The sequence below is a fragment of the Halictus rubicundus genome, chromosome 3, assembly GCF_050948215.1.
Source record: "Halictus rubicundus isolate RS-2024b chromosome 3, iyHalRubi1_principal, whole genome shotgun sequence".
Taxonomy (NCBI): Eukaryota; Metazoa; Arthropoda; class Insecta; order Hymenoptera; family Halictidae; genus Halictus; species Halictus rubicundus.
Genome location: NC_135151.1, coordinates 17,880,897 through 17,900,483, shown reverse-complemented (window position 1 = coordinate 17,900,483; position 19,587 = coordinate 17,880,897). Strand labels below are relative to the sequence as shown.

At 35.8% G+C, this 19,587-nt stretch overlaps 4 protein-coding genes across 6 annotated transcripts; 3 read left to right on the top strand and 1 right to left on the bottom strand.

Annotated features, from left to right (window-relative positions):
• Nucleotides 1-89: 89 nt before the first annotated feature.
• LOC143352884 (mucosa-associated lymphoid tissue lymphoma translocation protein 1) lies at nucleotides 90-2,959 on the top strand. The gene is made up of 11 exons (XM_076785890.1): nucleotides 90-245; nucleotides 438-601; nucleotides 662-848; nucleotides 933-1,197; nucleotides 1,287-1,379; nucleotides 1,453-1,678; nucleotides 1,742-1,925; nucleotides 1,997-2,211; nucleotides 2,283-2,381; nucleotides 2,450-2,697; nucleotides 2,766-2,959. Exons 1-11 carry the CDS (start codon nucleotides 100-102, stop codon nucleotides 2,868-2,870), a joined length of 1,932 nt encoding a protein of 643 aa, XP_076642005.1. The 5' UTR covers nucleotides 90-99; the 3' UTR covers nucleotides 2,871-2,959.
• LOC143352897 (m-AAA protease-interacting protein 1, mitochondrial) lies at nucleotides 2,641-13,323 on the bottom strand. Of its 3 annotated transcripts, XR_013082013.1 has the most exons (5): nucleotides 4,449-5,016; nucleotides 3,834-4,035; nucleotides 3,117-3,334; nucleotides 2,980-3,050; nucleotides 2,641-2,781 (listed from the first exon to the last, which is right to left on the bottom strand). XR_013082013.1 is itself a non-coding variant. In XM_076785921.1 (4 exons), exons 1-4 carry the CDS (start codon nucleotides 12,642-12,644, stop codon nucleotides 3,045-3,047), a joined length of 450 nt encoding a protein of 149 aa, XP_076642036.1. In that variant the 5' UTR covers nucleotides 12,645-13,323; the 3' UTR covers nucleotides 2,872-3,044. The 3 variants fall into 3 exon arrangements, 2 of the variants coding, with proteins under 2 accessions (XP_076642036.1, XP_076642035.1); XM_076785921.1 differs by lacking the exons at nucleotides 2,641-2,781; nucleotides 4,449-5,016 and adding an exon at nucleotides 12,621-13,323 and having other exon boundaries at nucleotides 2,872-3,050; XM_076785920.1 differs by lacking the exon at nucleotides 2,641-2,781 and having other exon boundaries at nucleotides 2,872-3,050; nucleotides 4,449-5,015.
• Nucleotides 5,546-11,687, top strand: Oseg6 (intraflagellar transport protein Oseg6). Its single transcript, XM_076785811.1, has 19 exons — nucleotides 5,546-5,709; nucleotides 5,888-6,267; nucleotides 6,346-6,556; nucleotides 6,636-6,748; nucleotides 6,816-7,233; nucleotides 7,310-7,543; nucleotides 7,624-7,749; nucleotides 8,011-8,308; nucleotides 8,388-8,586; nucleotides 8,650-8,747; nucleotides 8,816-9,098; nucleotides 9,164-9,392; nucleotides 9,474-9,726; nucleotides 9,799-10,259; nucleotides 10,333-10,429; nucleotides 10,491-10,697; nucleotides 10,768-11,054; nucleotides 11,138-11,214; nucleotides 11,290-11,687. The coding sequence occupies exons 1-19, from the start codon at nucleotides 5,695-5,697 to the stop codon at nucleotides 11,408-11,410; spliced, it is 4,107 nt and encodes a 1,368-aa protein (XP_076641926.1). The 5' UTR covers nucleotides 5,546-5,694; the 3' UTR covers nucleotides 11,411-11,687.
• Nucleotides 13,324-13,502: 179 nt separating the features above from the next.
• Msbp (membrane steroid binding protein) lies at nucleotides 13,503-16,403 on the top strand. Its single transcript, XM_076785933.1, has 3 exons — nucleotides 13,503-14,025; nucleotides 14,772-14,918; nucleotides 15,028-16,403. Exons 1-3 carry the CDS (start codon nucleotides 13,692-13,694, stop codon nucleotides 15,195-15,197), a joined length of 651 nt encoding a protein of 216 aa, XP_076642048.1. The 5' UTR covers nucleotides 13,503-13,691; the 3' UTR covers nucleotides 15,198-16,403.
• The last annotated feature ends 3,184 nt before the right edge of the window (nucleotides 16,404-19,587 follow it).

Here is a 19,587-nt window from a genome sequence, read left to right as displayed (position 1 = left end):
CTTTGTTCGATCGTAGATATATATCTACTGTATCGATCGAGAAAAATATATTGACACATATTTCTGAATCATGTTAATGGAGACGTTTAACATTTAAGGATGTTAACAATGACACGGTTCGATCAAAACGCCACTATTGAATGTTTACCTGCGAATGTATATAAAGACTTAATTAACGCACTCGACAAAGATTCAGCATGGATAACATTAGCGAACCATGTAGCCGAACAACTTCAATATTCATGGTAATAAGAAATTAATTCTATAGTCAACAGGAAAAACTTTATAAGTCATATTTTGAAACATTTTAATTCATCCGTTAACCGAGGTCTTTAAATGGCCATGTGACTTATGTTGTTTTACATTTCATAGCAATAAAACTTTGTCGAATAGCAATAGTCAATAATTTCAATTTTATTATAATTATGAATCCACAGTACTTCGTGGGTACAGTCTTTGAGGGAAACAAAAGTACCTCACCAGACTCCAGGAGAGAGACTGCTTTTCGAATTAAATATTAAAATGTGCACTATCGAGATCTTGCGTATATTGTTAGATGATTGTGGACTTCATAATGTTCTATCTGTTATATCTGATCCAGGTACAGTTTTAACAGTTTAATCTTTCTTTAACATTAGAAATGAATGCTACATATCTTTAGAACCTCTGCAAATTACTACGCATCCAATGGAGCAGGCAGGAACCAATACATTAAACATACCACTCGGACGTCGTCTTAGATTGTTTTGTAAAGCAGTGGGAATGCCACCTCCGAGTTACTTGTGGTATCATCAAAATATGCCACTACAACACTGTACTTCCACAGAGCTGGACATTACCATTGTTAGGTATAGCATCTTCATGTTCTTAAGGCTTAAACTCTAAGTAGTCTTGGACTGTGTAGCAAATCTGATTCCATATATATTTCAAAGTGTTTCCCAAGCAGGAGAATATAAATGTAAAGTGTCCCAGATTAGACACGATGGAATTCTTATATCTAATTTGACTTCAAACTCTGTCTATGTACAAATCTGTTCTGTACCTGTTACAATAGAAGAACAACCACAGCCAGTCTTGGAAGTTAAAGAAGGAGAAGATTTTACAATATATTGTAAAGCTGGAGGAAATCCTGAACCAAAATATCAATGGTTCCATGAAAATTTTAAATTAGAAGGAGAAACTACTAACGTACTGCATGTAAAGAAGCTGATATGTTCATTTGTTTGCTGTATTGTACCTGTACTTCTACTGCATTAGCTCGCATATTCAATCACTTATTATTTCAGATAGAAAATTTTAGTTCTAAACACGAAGGAAAATATTACTGTCACGTTTATAACGATGTCAGTGATGTTTATACAGATAGAGCTCTTATCATGGTAATAGTTATAGATGCGTGTCAAGACTCCGTAATATATTTCAATATAATGATTGAATATCGTCATTTAACAGACGCAGCTTCCGAAATTAAAAGCAGTTGCAAAAAGAGCTTTAATTATTGTAAATAAGGACTATCATAGACAAGAATCTCTTTCAACTTCAACAAATGACGGTGCTTATATTGCTGATCTGCTCAAAGAAATCGGTTTCGAGGTGATTTGTCTGAGAGACTTAACAATATCCCAAATGAAAAAAGCAATAGAGTTATTTAGCAAAATCTTAGTCGGTGGTGTCTATGGTAAGACAAACAAATTTCCAAATACAAGAAATGCAACATGAAACAATTGTTCGGTTTCGACAGGTTTATTCTATTTTGCCGGTCATGGCTTCAAGATGCAAGAGAGTTATATGCTTGCAGTAGATGCTCCGGACATATATCTCAGGAAAGATGCTATATGCGAAAGCGAACTATTAGCGTCATTTCTTCAAAATGATCCGGAATTATTAATTGTTATATTAGACATGTGCCAACTATTACCTTCAAAGCAAGTTATCTGTCCTCGTTTCATTCTATTTTATTGTTTCGATGTTTCATTATTAATGTAAATATTTTTAGGGAATTTAATACTGGAATTTATAATGAAGTGCCGACTGTAACCGAATACAAAAGTAAGAAAAATCTTCGAAATTTACTTCAAGCATATTCAACGTCTGGTCACAGACCTAGTTACGAAAGATTAAACAGTAAATATGGTTTATATATGACTCATCTCAGTAAATACATTACCAAGGATATACCAGTTACAAAATTATTTGAAGAAGTAGGAAAATGTACGTCGATATACAATTATGCATGATATATACATCATGCGCTTTGTATCTAACGATCTTTATAATTCTAGCTATAGACAGTTGTTTCAAAGATGAGGAACGAAAACAAATTCCAATGTTTGCATCCTCCATTACAAAACCATTTCGATTGACCGATGCTGTTTATAAAAGTAATTCGAACTCTATTTATATTACGAACAGATCGTTGCTTCTTTTTTTACATAACAAAATATTGCAGATGATCATCCGGCTACTATTATCAATTTCGATAAAACAACGTTCGATGTCACCTTTAAAACAACAAAAATATGCGTAGAAGTTACTTTTTCCGTCATGGAACCTTATTTAAATGTAATCAAAATCGAAGTAGCTAACCCTCAACAGTTACAAATACGCTTCTATAATTCTGTCCCTACAGAACGAAACAATTTGTCTCAACATCCAAATAAGAATGAATGTTGGATTCACAATCCTCAAATCAACAAGGTGATTTGTGCTTCTCTCTTAAATCCTCATAAGTAATGGCATTCTTTCATAACATTGATCCATTGTAGGGGCCGCTAATCATTTCTGTATCGAAAAATGGAGCACCTCTTGATGCAACGAAATTGCACATGCAGAATTACATACCTCCTTTACTAAAGTTAATAGGCTCTTAAGTGTACATACAATTATGTTTTTATTATCTTTTAGAAAGAAAACAATGTATGTGGCTATCATATCGAAATGCAACTAAATAAAATCTTAAATTTCTTAATAAATACGTACATTTCTGACTCCACATTTCATGCCATTGCAGTAATACACTACATCAACTTGAATCGAAGGAAAGATCATGACTGAAAAAGAAAAAGAAAAGAGTAATTCTGTACTTTTAAACATCAAGTCGGCAATATTTGCTGTACCGTAATTGAAAAATGATTCACTACTGTTGCCATCCATGGTCCTCCTATTCCATTTTTATAATTCCTTTGAAACGTGTAGTTAAACACCATTAGACCCAGTTTTTCTACTCCATTCTCGGTTATAAACATTCTTCTTTCTACATTGTCTGAGTTCTGTGAATCTTGTAAACCGGGCAAGTAATAACCCAATTGCGAAATCTCAAGAATATAGTCACAATCTACAATAAACTCACATAAAATTAAAACTATTAAAACCCGATACAGTAGACTTCCCTCTTATCCGGTCTAGCTTTAACCGATCAATGTCGATTCGCATTTTTCAGTAATAACGGACTTTGATGTAACACAATCAACATTATATTTATATATTATTATATGTTATTTTACTATATTATATCTAGATTTTATGTAGACATATACACGTAAATAATAAATATTTTATACGTTCGTAGTATAAGTTAAATCACACAACCGAACTTGTCCCTCATTTTTGTTTTCACTGTTTCCATAAAACAGGCAATTTTTCAAGAATCGAAAATGAAGTGTTTAAGTACTTTTTGGATCCACTGTATATATAATTCGAATTAACCGACCAATTGTTTATCCGGCCCAATGTCCACTCCAACGTGGATCGGCTAAGAGAGAGCCCACTGTACTATCATTCTTTTGAGACATATGTTTATAAAAACAATATCTTTTATAGCTTAATCTTATTACCTGAGACTCTACCATCTTTGACACCCAAACTATAATTGACATACCATGTCAAACCTGCATCGCTTACTGTAATTAATCTCCTCTGTGCACTTGCCAAGCCATCGACCTTTTTCTTTATTATTTCTATTGTAATCTCATCTACAAGACCGTGCAGGTTTTCATAATTTCGTAAAGTTAATGCCTCTGATATTATCTTAATCGCCTATAACAAACACAATTTCCTTTACTCCAAAGATTTATTAAAAAACCATACAGACATGTTTCGATAATCGTTTTTCATTTAGATGGTCCTTCTTTGATCATTAACTTTATATTAAATGTATACTACCTTTGTTCCACATTATGGCACACATTTTTAAAAATCCTTGCTATAGCCTTTGTTTGTAATTAATATAACCGAATGATTAGGTGGCTGACATAATTACAGATTGGTACTAATATATGAATAAAGAAAAACTTAGTCGCAATGGGAGTTTGCCTGTGTCGCTCGAATGTAGCAAAAATGCTCTGAATGCATCCTGCAATACTTTAAATTATATAGAACTAAATAAAAAATTGAGTGTGTATAATAATATGGGACAGAGGTGATATAATAAATTAGTAAAAGTACCATACATGCTTTGCTCCAGCCGAAAACTCCTGAAGGCTAAACGTTTTGTCAAGAGACTGTCGAACGTACAGGTTAAATAGGAATTGTTTATACCAATAGAAGAACGATGGAAACTTAATAAGCGGTATATTCATTAACGGTGGTAGAAAACAACTTTCGTTGGTCGCATTACTGAATGGCCGGTTATATGCTCTATGATTCTGGTTTATTAAGCCGATACAATTTACATTTGTAGAATGTTGTATTACTTTTTTATCGATTCGAGTCTTACTACTAACAAGAAAGCTCGCGAATTGACGTGCTTGCAAGCGAAATGCTCGTTTTGTGAATATCAAAGAGAACATTTTGTATAAAATTTCATTTCAGTACGAACGAAGAACCACGTACAGTTGTTACCTAACCTATACGATTTGTATACTAATGTAATGTCTGCTCACTATGATTTAACGCATAAATCTGTTATTAATTCTAGATATAGAATATTTCGATCAACAGACTTGTATGTTGAAATAAATATATTTGTGTACACAATACTTTAAACCAATATTTTCTTCTACAATGAAACCATTGACTATACATATATGGCTACAGAGTTCCATTCAATCACAAAGATCTTCAATCTGTGCTATTTACATAGAAAGAGTTTGCTGTTGAAATCCTAACAGAGAGGAAATTCAGTAAAGAAGTTTTTACAGAGTTATCAATTCAGAATCATAGACAGAAAAATAGATTTTATTGAATGTCTCTAAAAATCTTGAAGAGGATAAATAGGTGATGGAAATAGTTAAATTTTTTTTCGCATTGTGTTCCGTCGTTCGGAAATTAGTCTTTTTTGAAAGCGTAGAAAAAATTTGTTATATTATTTTGCCATCACAGTGTTTACACAGATGAGATATAGGATAGACCTATCATCCAATGTATTTGTGTGGCCCACGTTTTGGGGGTCACGTAATCTGTGTTAACTAGCCCTTAATCCTTCGATTAAAATAATTTAAATCTACCGCCACAATATCGATAAGTGGTGCGATCTATGATCGACTTATCACAACAAAGCGTCAAACGATTTGAAATTGATCGGAAAGGCTACCCTAAACATAAACAACATGGCAGACAAGGCGGACGCAATAATATACGTAAAAAACAGAAGCTAATGAATCGATATTTCAACTATGCGCCGTCGCAACATTCTTCTACGCGATTAGGTGTTCAGCCATCACAATTGCACCGATAAAAATTTATACCCTTAAAAGTATGTCGACTGAGAAGGTAGGTTATGTGTTATTCAAACTTTCACAAGCAACTATTTTTTCATCTTGTTATTTAATTGTTGCGAGTGACATATGAAGTTATTATTATTACGAGATCGATCTTTATATCGACAATGAAATGAGGATAAACTTGTTTGATTCAATGGTATATTCAGTTGTCAAATTGTTAAATGCAGGTATTGTACCAACTGTATCAACCTCATGGTTCTGGTACAGTGTTTATCTCTTGGCGACCCGGCAACAGTACTCATTTAGCAACCACTGGCTACGATTCCTCGGTTGCTATTTTCAATAGACAAGGCGACCTACAAGAACGTATTCACATTTCTGGTTTGTGCACTGGATTCGGATGGGACTCTGATGGAGATCTGTTGGCTATTATATCACAAAATTCTTCTATTATCGTATTATGGGACGCAACGACTGGAAAAAAATCTCAAATAGATGCCGGTGTAAAAGATAACTTGACATGTATAATGTGGGCAAAGAGAACCTGTTTATTAGCTGTAGGAACGCAAAAAGGAAATTTAGTTCTTTACGATCATATAAATGCCAAGTATGCGCATCTTTCTCACAATTAAGACATTGTTGTACATTTTCCGAGCAATAGACATATTGATTTATTAATTAACAGAAGGACACCAATTCTGGGAAAACATAAAAGACGTATAACATGTGGTGCTTGGTCTTACGAGGGACTTTTGGCTCTTGCCAGCGAAGACAAAGCTTTAACTATTAGCACAAGCGATGGAGACACACGCCGTGAAATCCCTCTCCAAGGTGATCCATCTGACATTCAGTTCAATGAAATGAAGATGGATCACAGAATTGGGGGTGAAAATACAGTATGATTCTTTTTCAAATTACTTTCTAAAATGTAGCTATGCATATGCAAGATGCTATTAATTTCCTATCGTTCATTAGGTATCTCTTGTTATTAATAAAACCACTTTATTCTTGTACAATATTTTGGATCCAGAGAACCCTATTGAATTAGCTTTTCAAAAACGCTATGGACCTATTGTTACATACAAATGGTAAGATTGTGCAATGTGGTATCGAAATAAATGCGACTGGATTTTTTCTTAAAGTCAACTTTTTTAGGTATGGAGACGGTTATATCTTAGTAGGTTTCGAGACTGGGTATTTTACTGCAATTTCGACGCATATAAAGGAAGTAGGGCAAGAGCTATTTCAAGTTAAAAACCACAAAGATTCGTTGACCGATTTGGCTATAAGTCAAACAATAGGAAAGATTGCGACGTGCGGTAGTAATACCATAAAGATACATAGTCTACAGAATCTCGAAGAAACTGAAAAATTAATTACAGTCAGTAACGAAACAGGAATCAGCAAGCTAGAATGGTCCATGGATGGATCCATGATAGCGGCTGTAACTTACTCTGGAAATGTGTTAGTCTATCTAATACAGATTCCAAAACTATCCAGCGTTTGTGGAAATAAAATTGCGTTGCTTACTAGTTTAACAGAAGTAGCGGTACACCTTTACACTTTGGACAAGGTACAAACACTGTCGTCGTTAGAAAATGTAGTCTACAGGCAATAGATGTGTATATGTATTTGGAACTACTCAACAGGAAAAGTCAGAGCCCATAATGATTAATACCATCATAGAACCGTCAGTATTGGCAATAGGCCCGATGCACGTAGCAGTGGGTTTAAATAATAGAGCACTTCTCTGGGACATGTCGGAAAATCCGTACGACACAACGGCGCACTTTGAAAGGGACTATCTAGCAACAATAGACAGCATACGACTGAATGAGACCTACGTCTCGGTTTTGTTTGATGGGAAATTACAGTTACACTCGGTAACAAGTACATTAAATTCAGCATAGACTTAGTACCATAAATCGTTGATAGATCGAGTGTTAACTCGTTGCTGTTACAGATCAAACAAAACCAATCGCTAACCAAGGAAGGAAAAGACACGAAAATGTTTCCAGATTTAAATGTCTCGGATTGCAGAATAACGTGCCATGCCCTTAGCACAGACTTCTTAGTCTACGGCAACGATGTGAGTCGCATAACATTAAAATCCCGGATACCGTCACTTTGATTTGCTTCCGATACCTCATTAAGAAATAGTTCATTAACGAACATGACTTGACGAAACAGTGTTCAATAGCATTGTGTGTTAAGATCATACATAAAATTAAATCGTTTGCAGTCGACATGCGCGGTTTAAGTAGGATGGGTTTCCGGGAATGTATAGCAAACGTTCGTACTGACCAAAATGTGTGTCAGAAACACTAATTTGCATTCATTATATATTTAGATGGGTCAGATAATCTACTTTTGCCTAGAACTTTTCAATCAGTGCACAGAGCACACACACAACAACGGTATAAAGGAGATCTATTTAGATGCAAATGGGACACAATTGTGTTTTATAGATAATAAATCGGACGCATACTTGTACAATCCTATGCAAGAGAGTGTTATACAAATTCCCGATTGTCCGGACTATATACAGGGAATAATATGGGATCAAAATATATTGGAACGCAATATATTGGCCGTATACAACAAGAACATTCTGATTACGTACATATTCGTCAAATATTTCATCGAAGGTGAGCTCGTAATTGAAAATCGATTTAATTAAATTGAAACGAAGGTTTTAAGAGATGTTAAAACACGTTTCACAAATAGGTACAAAAATCGAGAAGATAAGTACGACGAAGCTGCCATCCGAAACGTTACCATTATTATTGTACTCTGGTGAATTAACGTTAAGTTCGATAAGTAATAAATTAATTCAGATCACGTTATCTTCTCACGAGGATGCAGGGAATATTGTAGAACCGGCGAAACTGAAAGAAGTTTTAGAAAATCAAATTTTATGCAGACGGTAAATATGCCTTTTGGCCATTGATAAATAAAATAAAGTCTATGAACGTGCATCCCATTTTAGATTCGAACAAGCGTGGAACACTTGCGAGAAGATTAATGAAAGAGAATCGTGGATAAAATTGGGGGAGAGTTCGATTGCAAATTTAAATGTCGATTTTGGTAAATATTCCTACAGTTCGTATGACTCGTATAAATATTTAGTACTGAACAATTATTCCGAACTGCAGCGATACGCGTTTATCGACACATAGAAGACGCCTCGATGGTGTGGGCGTTACAAAGCATGGAGAATGTAGACGAATTGCCATTGTTATCTGGTCACGCGTGCATCTTACTCGGTAACTATAATCAAGCGGAAAAGTTTTTCCTACAGTCCTCGGAACCGGTGCAAGCATTATATTTAAGAAGAGATTTGATGCAATGGGAACAAGCATTAAACCTAGCGCAAAAGCTGAAACCCGATGAAATTCCTTATATTGCTAGGGAATACGCGCAACAATTGGAATTCACGTAAGAGCTTCGTATCCGATACGTACGGGTATAACGTAATTCTATTAAAACCGTGATTATTGTAGGGGAAATTATCCTAAAGCATTATCGAATTACGAACGCGGATTGGTGGAAACGAATAGTTCATCGATTACGACTGTTTATAATCCGCATCATCGGAACTTGTGTCTTGCCGGAATTGCCAGAATGTCTATTCGATGCGGTGACAGTAGAAAGGGTGTGAGCATAGCTGTAGACAATGAGAGTTCAAGACAGTTGCGAAAGGAATGCGCGGAAATACTCGAATCAATGAAGGTACACGTGCAAGGAAAATATATGCACACAATATACGTGTACACACGTTTTGCTCGCATCTAAATGTTTCTGCTTTTGTAGCAATTCAACGAAGCTGCACTATTGTATGAGAAAGCCGAGTATTTTGACAAAGCAGCGTCCGCATATATAAAACTAAAGAATTGGCAGAAGGTGGGGCACCTGTTGCCACAGATATCGTCTGCCAAAATTAACGTACAGTATGCTAAAGCGAAGGAAGCCGAGGGCAAATACGAAGAAGCGGCCAGAGCGTACGAAACTGCAAAAGATTTTGAGAACATCATTAGGATTAATCTGGAACATTTGAACAACCCAGGTAATTCGATAATCGATGCGTTCTACACTGATCGTTGTGAGAAATCATTCTTAAAACATTTACAATTTACAGCTCGAAGCGTGGAGGTAGTACAACAAACGAAAAGCGTCGAAGGCGCGAAAATGGTGGCGAAATATTTCCAGAAAATGAACGATTACAATTCGGCGATCAAATTTTTAATTTTATCGAATTGCCACGACGAGGCTTTCCAATTGGCCAATCAACACGGAAAGATGGAATTGTACGGAGAAATTTTGATAAACTCGATCGACGATGATAATGCGCGAAAGGAAGATTTCAGGAGTTTAGCCATGCACTTTGAGTCTCAGAAGAATAATCACTTAGCGGGAAAGTATTATTTTCACGCGAAAGAATACCAGAAGGCGTTGCGGCATTTGTTAAAAGCTGCTCAATTAATGGCAGACGAAAACGAGGTTCTGTCATTAGCTATTGACACGGTTGCTTCTTCGAAGGATGATAAACTGGCAAATCAAATGATAGATTTCTTATTGGGTGGAGATGGATTGCCAAAGGTAACTGGATAATTTTTAATCTCTCCAGTGCAGAGATGTAACAATTGTTAAATATGCTTGTATAATTTGATAGGACCCTAAATATCTGTTCCGATTGTACATGGCCAGAAAACAATACAAGGATGCCGCGAAGACAGCAATTATAATAGCAAACGAAGAACAAATTAATGGTGTGTTTCGAATTTACACATATGTGGTATGCAGTCTAATATGACAAACGTTTTTTAACAGGAAATTACAGGAACGCGCATGATGTACTGTTCAGTATGTACCAAGAGTTGAAAAGGAACAAAATTACTATACCGCTAGATATGCAAAATAATTTAAGACTTTTACATTCGTATATCCTGGTCAGATTACACGTAAAGAAAAGCGACCACTTACGCGGTGCTCGTATGCTGATAAGAGTGGCCAACAACATTTCAAAGTTTCCGTCACGTTAGTAGAAACGTATAAAGTATTTTGCAACGTAAAAGCTGCTATCAAATAATATACATCATGATTTTAGATATTGTTCCAATCTTAACGTCTACTGTAATAGAATGTCAAAGAGCAGGATTGAAGAACGCGGCATTCAATTTTGCTGCCATGTTAATGCGTCCCGAGTATAGGAATCAAATTGATGCAAAGTATAGTAAGAAAATTGAAGCAATCGTTAGGAAACCACCGAGATCGAAGGATAACGAGGACGAAGAAGAGCCTCTAACTCCGTGTCCATATTGCAAGAGTAAACTTCCCGAGACTGAGATCACCTGTGATAAATGCAAAAATACGATACCCTTTTGTATAGCTACGGTTAGTTTTTTTTTTTTTTTTTTGACAATTAGCCCATCAAATAAGTTGCACGCATCGGTATTTACTCACGGTATTATTTATAGGGACGACATATCGTTGAACATGACTTCACAACGTGTCCTCAATGTGATTTCCCTGCCATAAAAAGCGAATTTTTAAGGTACACATATTTTACTTTAAATATACATATATGTTTATCGTAAAATCGCCAAATCCGTTTGTTTTATCGCATTAGAATAATCGAGACCGAAGGAGTATGTCCGATGTGTTCGGAAAAAGTCGACGTGAACATGGTCTCCTCCTCTTTAAACATTCGCCCCTATCTGGATTTTCAAGACGAGAAAGCTCCATTGTAAGCTTTATCGCTTGCATGTCTATTTAAAACGGACTCGAAGCAACACTTCTAGTTTACTATCTTGTTTTCTTTTTTATGAGAGTATATCATGGATTTTACATGAACTAGGTAGATGTAACTCAGTACAAGTGTCTACAATCGTAAGTATTGAATTAGCCTTATGAAACGGTGCCGTCCAATATAAGTACAACACAATTAAGTACAAGTAGCCTATTACATATACTCTACACGGAGTTGAGCATTAATTGGTTAAAATTTGTAATGCTTACGATTAAAAAGAAATTAATCGTAATTAAATTAGCGATTGAACAACTAATTTAATCGCGAACCGAATTGATGTTTACACGCCTACTTCGATTGTAATTGTAAATCGTTAATCGTATTAATCAATGCTCAACTCCAACTTGTAAATTGACTCTGCAGATCATGTACAAGTCAACTAGTGCACGCATATAGCAGTGTAATATGTTGATAGTGTCTTCAATAAACTAGTCTGAAGCAATTATTTATTGACTCAATTCTACCACTGCTACCGCATCTAAATTAATCAATTTATTATCGTCGGGTATGTTGTTGGCATAACGTACTTCGTAGAGAGAGAGAGGGAGTGGGGGAGAGAGAGAGAGAAGGAGAAAGAGATCTGTTTCGTAACCTTGATATAACATTTATACATTTTATAATTAACTTTCTCTCTGTACAAACGAGGTGCGTGTAAATATCGAACTACGATAACTCCTAGATTGTGCGAATCCACAATTTCGTGAACGGAAGCTTAAATCGGGAGCGTTCGCAAAACCGTTATGCGAGATAAAAGCGACATCTACATGACAAACTACAATTGTACTCTATCTACACTACTAAACTTATCAAGATTACTGCACACAAACTTATGTTACATGTACGCAAAGAATGACAGCACGGCATGACTTTGAAAAATTGGAATTAAGTGATGACACGCACGAATTTATTACCACAGAAGAAAAAAAAACTGCCGGGCTATGCAAAATCCAATTTGTAACACAGTTTCTACGCGACTGCGAAAATCGTTAATTCAATTAGATTGATTTAGTTAAATCACAGCAATTTCTTACGGATACAAAATAATAGCTGCAATAGCATCATGTGGATTACTATACGAAAATCTTTAAATTCGTAATTTTTTATTCACCATACTATAAACCGAGAATATTAAGAACACGCATGTACTGTACCTTATGATGAAATTTTGGTCGCATCTCCTCAAATTGATAAATAGCAACACTAGTATCAGAATTCGGTATCTGTGACTCATGTATAATATTATTTTCTGCAACGATCGCATGGAAAACATATTCAAGTTTATTCAATGTAATGCAAAAAATATTAAATGTCACATGTCTTTATAGTTTTCGAATTATACATGCAGCTTCTTGCTCGTAGAGTACCCCACCGAGGACGTAAAAGAATTAGAAACATTTGTATGAGTAGCGCTGTCGCGGAGTAGTGTGTGTCAAAACATACAGTGTTCTCCAAAAGAAAATGCCTTCGTGCAAAATAACTGGTACTTCGTCTTCAGCGCTTTCTTCGAACTTGTCCCATTGAAATTCAGCATGAAAAGTGTGAAAATTGAAATTTACCTTGAATTCGCAGAGTTGTAACTAACGTAAAGACGAATTCACCGATCGTTTATACCACGACCTTTTTGGGTGACCTTGAAAGAACCTAAATTTCTTAATTCAAGGTGATCCGAAGGTCATAGTGCAGTGGGTTAAATTCTGCAGAGACCAGAATGTTTACACGTTACTATTTGAACAAGTCAAGCGATCTTAATTATTTATCGAAGACAATTTTCGAGAAATGTTTTGAAAAATAATGGTTAAATTTTGGTGGCTGGACACTGTATGTGGCTGTAAATGTATAGTCCTTTAAAACCAGTTTTTAGTCGCGTTATACGGGAATCTGGAGTGTTACTTCGAACTTGAAACGTTCGATGTTTAGATTCATTTCACCTCTTTTACCGAGTTGCCACTTCTTCTCGGCGCCACCGGGAATTTTAAACAACCTATATAATCGCATCGCTGTGGGTATCAGCACGGCCAGTGCCGGTACGTCAGTAGTACATGGTTGAGGTTGCGCGCGAGTCGTTTCATCGTAGATCTCGGAAAGTATTGTTTCGTTGGTTCGAGGGATCGTTTCGAGATTCTTGCCGGAGTTTTGATCGCGTTTCGAGAACACGTTTGACTTTGTTCGAGCCGTGAAAAAGCATCGTGTTGCCCAGCGAGGCACGTAAACTGGTGGTCAAAATGGCGGAGAAGAATGACTCGCCGGGTTCCGCATCTACTTCCATCGACCAGGAGGGTCATCAGCTTATATCGAGTTTTATTGCGGAGATCATAAAGAGTCCCGTAAATCTTGTCCTTGTCAGCGTGATCACCTTACTGGTATACAAAATTGTTAAAAGCAAGACGAAGACTGAGATAACCGTGCAGGCGGCGAAGCCGCTGCCGAAGTTGCGTCGCGATTTTACCGTGCAAGAATTGAAGCAGTACAAGGGCACCGGGCCAGACGGACGAATATTGGTCGCTGTCAACGGGAACGTTTTCGATTGCACCCGCGGTGCACATTTCTATGGCCCCGGTAAGAATTCGGTTGGTTCGCTCCTTCCTTACGTCGCAGGGCTCGCCCGACGGTTTTTCTTCGTCATATATGTACGTTTGCATCTGACTCAGTAATTGCGACTTCTTTTTTGCTACCGTGTTGCCGACCGATTTTTAATTAGCTCACGTTGCAATCGTTGTCAGGCGCCGAGCCGCTTATCGGCGAATCCGGTGATAATGTAGAAATAATGATAATCAGTCTCGCAACGGCTGATTAGATTCCGTAGGTCTTTATGCAATCATGTATATCTTTTCAATGTAATTCACAGAAACTAAACACAACAGTATGGTTATAGCTCTGTCGGTAGCTCTGTTAGATTAAAGAACTGATTAGCTTCGTCCACATTCGAGGGGTTAGGATTGTGCGACATTTCAAAAATCAAAAAATTCTCTTTACGTTTGAACGCTAGTTTGAACCTTTGAAAATAAAATACAAGAGGTCCAAGCTAATTTTCGAAATATAGATCCCAAAGCGTACACCTGCGTTCAGAATTTTGTGTGCTCTGTTTATCTAATCGTTTTGAATTTTTGGATTTATTTTTTCTACATTTTTTCCGCGTTGATCTATCTTTTCAAAATTTTTAAGTTGTTATGACAATATTTGACTGATCTTAATCCCTTGACTGTAAGTACAGTCTGAATGCAAAATCACAGCAAAAATATGTGCAGTCGAAATTATTATTATTATTATTTTTATTATATACATGTGTATGTATATTACAATAGGTGGTCCATACGAACAGTTTAGCGGACACGATGCCAGTAGAGGATTGGCCAGATTTTCATTAATGGTAAGCGACGAATACGATGATCTCAGTGACTTAAACACAGCGGAGATGAATTCTGTTAAGGAATGGGAAGAGCAATTTAAAGGTAATTTATTCAGTTCTAAAGACATGATATTGTAATGTTCCTTTCTGTGGTAAATGTGTATGAAGTTAAGGGATCAGTTTCTTTTCAAATGCGTGATTTGTTATTTTAGAAAGGTACGATTATGTGGGTAAACTGTTGAAACCTGGTGAAGCACCTACAAATTACTCTGACGAAGAAGACGAAGTTAGTCAACAAGAATCTGAATCAAAATCAGAACAACAAGAAAGCGGAACAAAGTCTGATAATCAGACTAGTGAAACAAAGTCCAAGAGTGATTGACCACTTGATGATACATTGATCGCAAAACAATTTCAGAAAGATATTGCGCACACACCGTTGCTGAAAAAACTATAAAAATTGTGGCTCATGAATATATTTTAGAACACTCAACCGAATATTTTATTACATGATAACGATATTGAAATAAAAGGCAAAGTGGTATCTTTCGATCGAGTTAAAAGTTTGTACTTGTTCAAAAGCGGTGTTACACGAGAAGACTTTCTTTGAATATCCAATTTCTCCAAACAATACGGATACTTCTATGGTATAATGTTCTTATATGTGTACAAAAGATTTCTAACAAATCCTAAAACTGGCATTAGGCTTAAGACAGATTTCACCTGTATTCCATTATTCAAAAATTTTCGTTTTCGTCCATCATTTGCGTTCTGTCACAATAATTTTGGGTACATAAAATATATATATAATATAAAATAATATATATATATATATATGTATGTATTGGTACCTATGAAGTTTAATAGAATGAAGTTACATTTTACATGCATTTGAAGTTCAATATTCAGTTGATGCAGTACATTACGTATTTACTTACGTGATAACAGCATTCAACAATTGTTTGTATAAAGACATTAAACTTGTGAACAACAAAACAGTACCACCTATCGGAAACTCCGATCCATTTTTATGTAAGTTCTATTTTTGGATGAAATTCATTGATAATAATACTTATTAAAAACATATACAGACATAGATTAAGCCTGAAAGGCCCAATTATATGAAACATTCTTTTTATACAAGATTATATTGAAATTCAATTAAAAAATTTGTAAAATGTCACACAGTTTTACTAGTCTTTTTTACACAACTAGAAGGAGTGGTATATTCTGTAAATCTTACTCTACCTATTAATACGATATTATAAAATGTTATTGTTTGAAAGTTGGGGGCTTCTTAAAAATGACTAATGTTCGCAATATTGTTTGTAACAGAACAAATCATTTACTGTGAAGCTATTTATGGAAAGCGTTTTAAATCTGTACAAAGTAACAAGCTTGCATTTATTTGAACGCATGTGAACGTATGTTATGTAATTTTAAAACGCTTGTATTCTTCGAGTCTCTTAATTATTTTCTGTAATTAAACATATTTCAACAATAATTTAATTAGGTTTCGTTTTTGTAATAAACTAATGTATAATTCGTATCCGTTCGGATAAATATATTAATTTGATTTTTCTTGAAATGCGTTTTTAAATTGTGTTGTTAGAGAGAGAGGGTATTTATTCATTGTATAATAAAAACGTTTTTAATACAAAAAGTATACAGATTTATGAATATTCACATTTCATTGGTTTTTATTCTCTGAACAATGAACAATAACGAATGTTTTAATACATTTATTAAACCATCGATTTATACGAAAAAAATCTGTTCGCATTAAAACAAAGATGAAATGTTTTAATTAAAATTAAACAAATTCATTTCGCATCATTATTATTAGACTAAATATTAGGTAACACGAATCTTTTGTAAAATCTTTTATGAATATTGTTATGTATTGTTTGTCAATTGTACCTTTTATTATTATAGAAGAGAGAATGGACAGTTTCTGAGGTACAGGTTTGGGTACATTGCTATATATTATATACTATAATACCAAACAATATTAATCATTGTTAAAATATTGTTCCTTTCAAACCAGTCCCTTCACTCACTTATATTTCATTTGTCCTACCCTTTCTTGCGTAATGTAATTCAATATTTTAATAATTAAAAACGAAAAATCGATACATACACATTAGACATTGTCAGCGATTTATAGAATATTATATTATTAATGTATAACGATTCTGCTTTTTTATGTGTTGTTAAAAATGGATTATTATCTTGTTAAAAACTTGATTTTACTTATTTGTACATTATAGAATGATATCGTTGAAATACGAAAACAAGAATTTGTAACAATCCTGAATTCAAATACATAGGCATAGTTCTATTCAGATATATATAGTTTAAATGGACTGAAAAAAGAAACGTTTTTGTACAATAAAAATGGTTTTGTACAGTACTATTACATTTTCTTTTTATATGCCATGTTATTTCACATAAATATTTATCTAAATAAAGGAAAGTATTGCAATTGCGCTGTAATTACAGAGTCCTTAGATTGTGTTGCAGTAAAGTTTGAATTTTTATAAAAAAAGAACGTAAGCATGAATGTGTCTTAACTCGTGTAGAAATCGACTATTTAATTGTCCTATTTTTGGGTACAGAAATATACGTACACGTTTGAAATAATCGTTCGCGTACGCCGCAAAGTAGAAAGTATAGCACTCCTTTTAGGCGCATATTCGAAATAGAGTCACCTTTGATTTATCATCAAAAATCAATGGAACGTTTACCTCAGTCAGAGTAGACTTGTCTTTTAAAAATAATTAAAGCTCTGAACGATTGAATGCAATCGATCTTGTCCCTTGAATTCGACACCTATTTCTTTTCTTTGATATTTTTCAAGCGATGCTATCGTGCACGTTGAAGTAATTTTAGAAGAAAAATAAAAGTCCTGCTCGGTTATTTAGTCTACAGTCATTGCTACTTAATAGTACGTATAATTACAGAAAGTAATGGTTTTAAATATTGTTACAAACAAGATGAACGTTATCCGCAACTCGTAAATTACGAAATCGTAATTCAAGGTATGACGTTGCTTCTTTATCCGATTATAAATTGATAAAAGGACATTAAATAACCGCAGGCCACCGTTTCGATCGTTTACCCTGAAATGAAACGCGCTTGTGTTTCGAAACAATTTAAATCTATCGCTTGCGATACATCATTCTTCTATTTATAAATCTCTGAAACCCTACAAACAATCGAAATTGTAATTATTAGAAATAATACGGGACGGGATTGTAAGTATCGTATCGACCAGCGAGATTACGAAAACTGCGTTCGTTATCGTGACAGACGACAACCGTGATATCAGTGACTCAAAGAATGCGTGAAAATAGCTCACTCGGTGTTGTAACGATCAAAATGCAGAACAAAACGCGCGCAGACGTGAGTTTTCTTCTTTCGAGCAGATTTTTAAACAGATTAAACGTATTGGCCTGTGTTCGAGATCGGTCAATGCACCCTTCACGGATATTTTTATTTCCACTCTCGGTCATAGAAGTATACGGCGATCGGTGCGCAGTTTTCTTAGATACCGTAATCTCGTAGTCACCGACTATTTTCTCCCGATATGGTACACAACGAAAAGATATCTGCCGACATTCCAGTCATTTCTCAGTGTCAAAACCGGGCGACATGAAATCAGAAACGGGAAAGCACAATAGAGTAAACTCGGTGTCGTAGCACTCGAGCATTTTGGTCAGCGAGCAGTTACGTAACACTCGGATAAAGAGTACCAAAACAGATTTTTGCAATTCGCTCGTTCCCATCGTAATTACATCTCCCGCAACGTTTCGCTTCACTATAACGACGAATCGTTTGACAATCGTACACGGCCCGAGAATGAATGGTATACTTTTCGAGAGAGAGAGAGAGAGAGAGAGAGAGAGAGAGAGAAAAAAAATATGGTAACGATACGAAGAAGTTTATGAGAGAGTCGAAGGTTGCGTCTACAGCGCGATGATCTCGAGTTGGAAGATTCGTGGTCGAAATCGCAAGGCGATCGTATAAATAGATCCTATAAAGAAGCATACATTAGACGTGAACGATAGTTAGTAACGGCTCCTCAAAGAAGTCGAGATTACATTGTCGCAAGGAAACAACGCGGGACAAGTAACACTCGACAAAGAGCCGCTGTCACTGACATGGCTAGGTGGCTGCTGCCACGCCGTCATCCAGTTCCCGTCCCATTTCCAATACTCCCTCTCTCCTCTCGCGTTCACCTCTTTCTTCACACAATTCCCTGTATCTGACACCATAGTGGATTCGTTCGCGCTCGCGCGCGCGCACGCCAAACTCGCGACGACCAGATACAGAGAGCAAGAGAGAGAGAGAGAGAGAGACAGTTGCAAAGAGTAACGGAGAAAGCTGTAGGAAAAGGGAGATGGAAGCAAGTTCACGCAGAATATATGCGTGTGATGGGTCGCGTGCCGTTCGCACCTATCCACACGAGTCGGATTCTCTTTCTCGAGGAGAGGACGTTCTGCGCAACGCACTCTCCCCACCTTGCGTGCATTTTTCCTTTTAACCTGTCGATCGAGAGAATCCCTGGCCATCTTGTAACAACATCCCCCTTTTGACACTCTGAACTCCGCGAACGTATCGGCGAACGCGACGAGTCGCGATTTTTGGTCCCGTTTTATTCGGGGGAGAATGTATCGACTAATTACGAACGTAATCGGGTAATAACAATGATTCACCGTGATCAAAAAGAGAAAGCGTTCGCAGATAGGGCAAACGCGTGGATTTCAAAT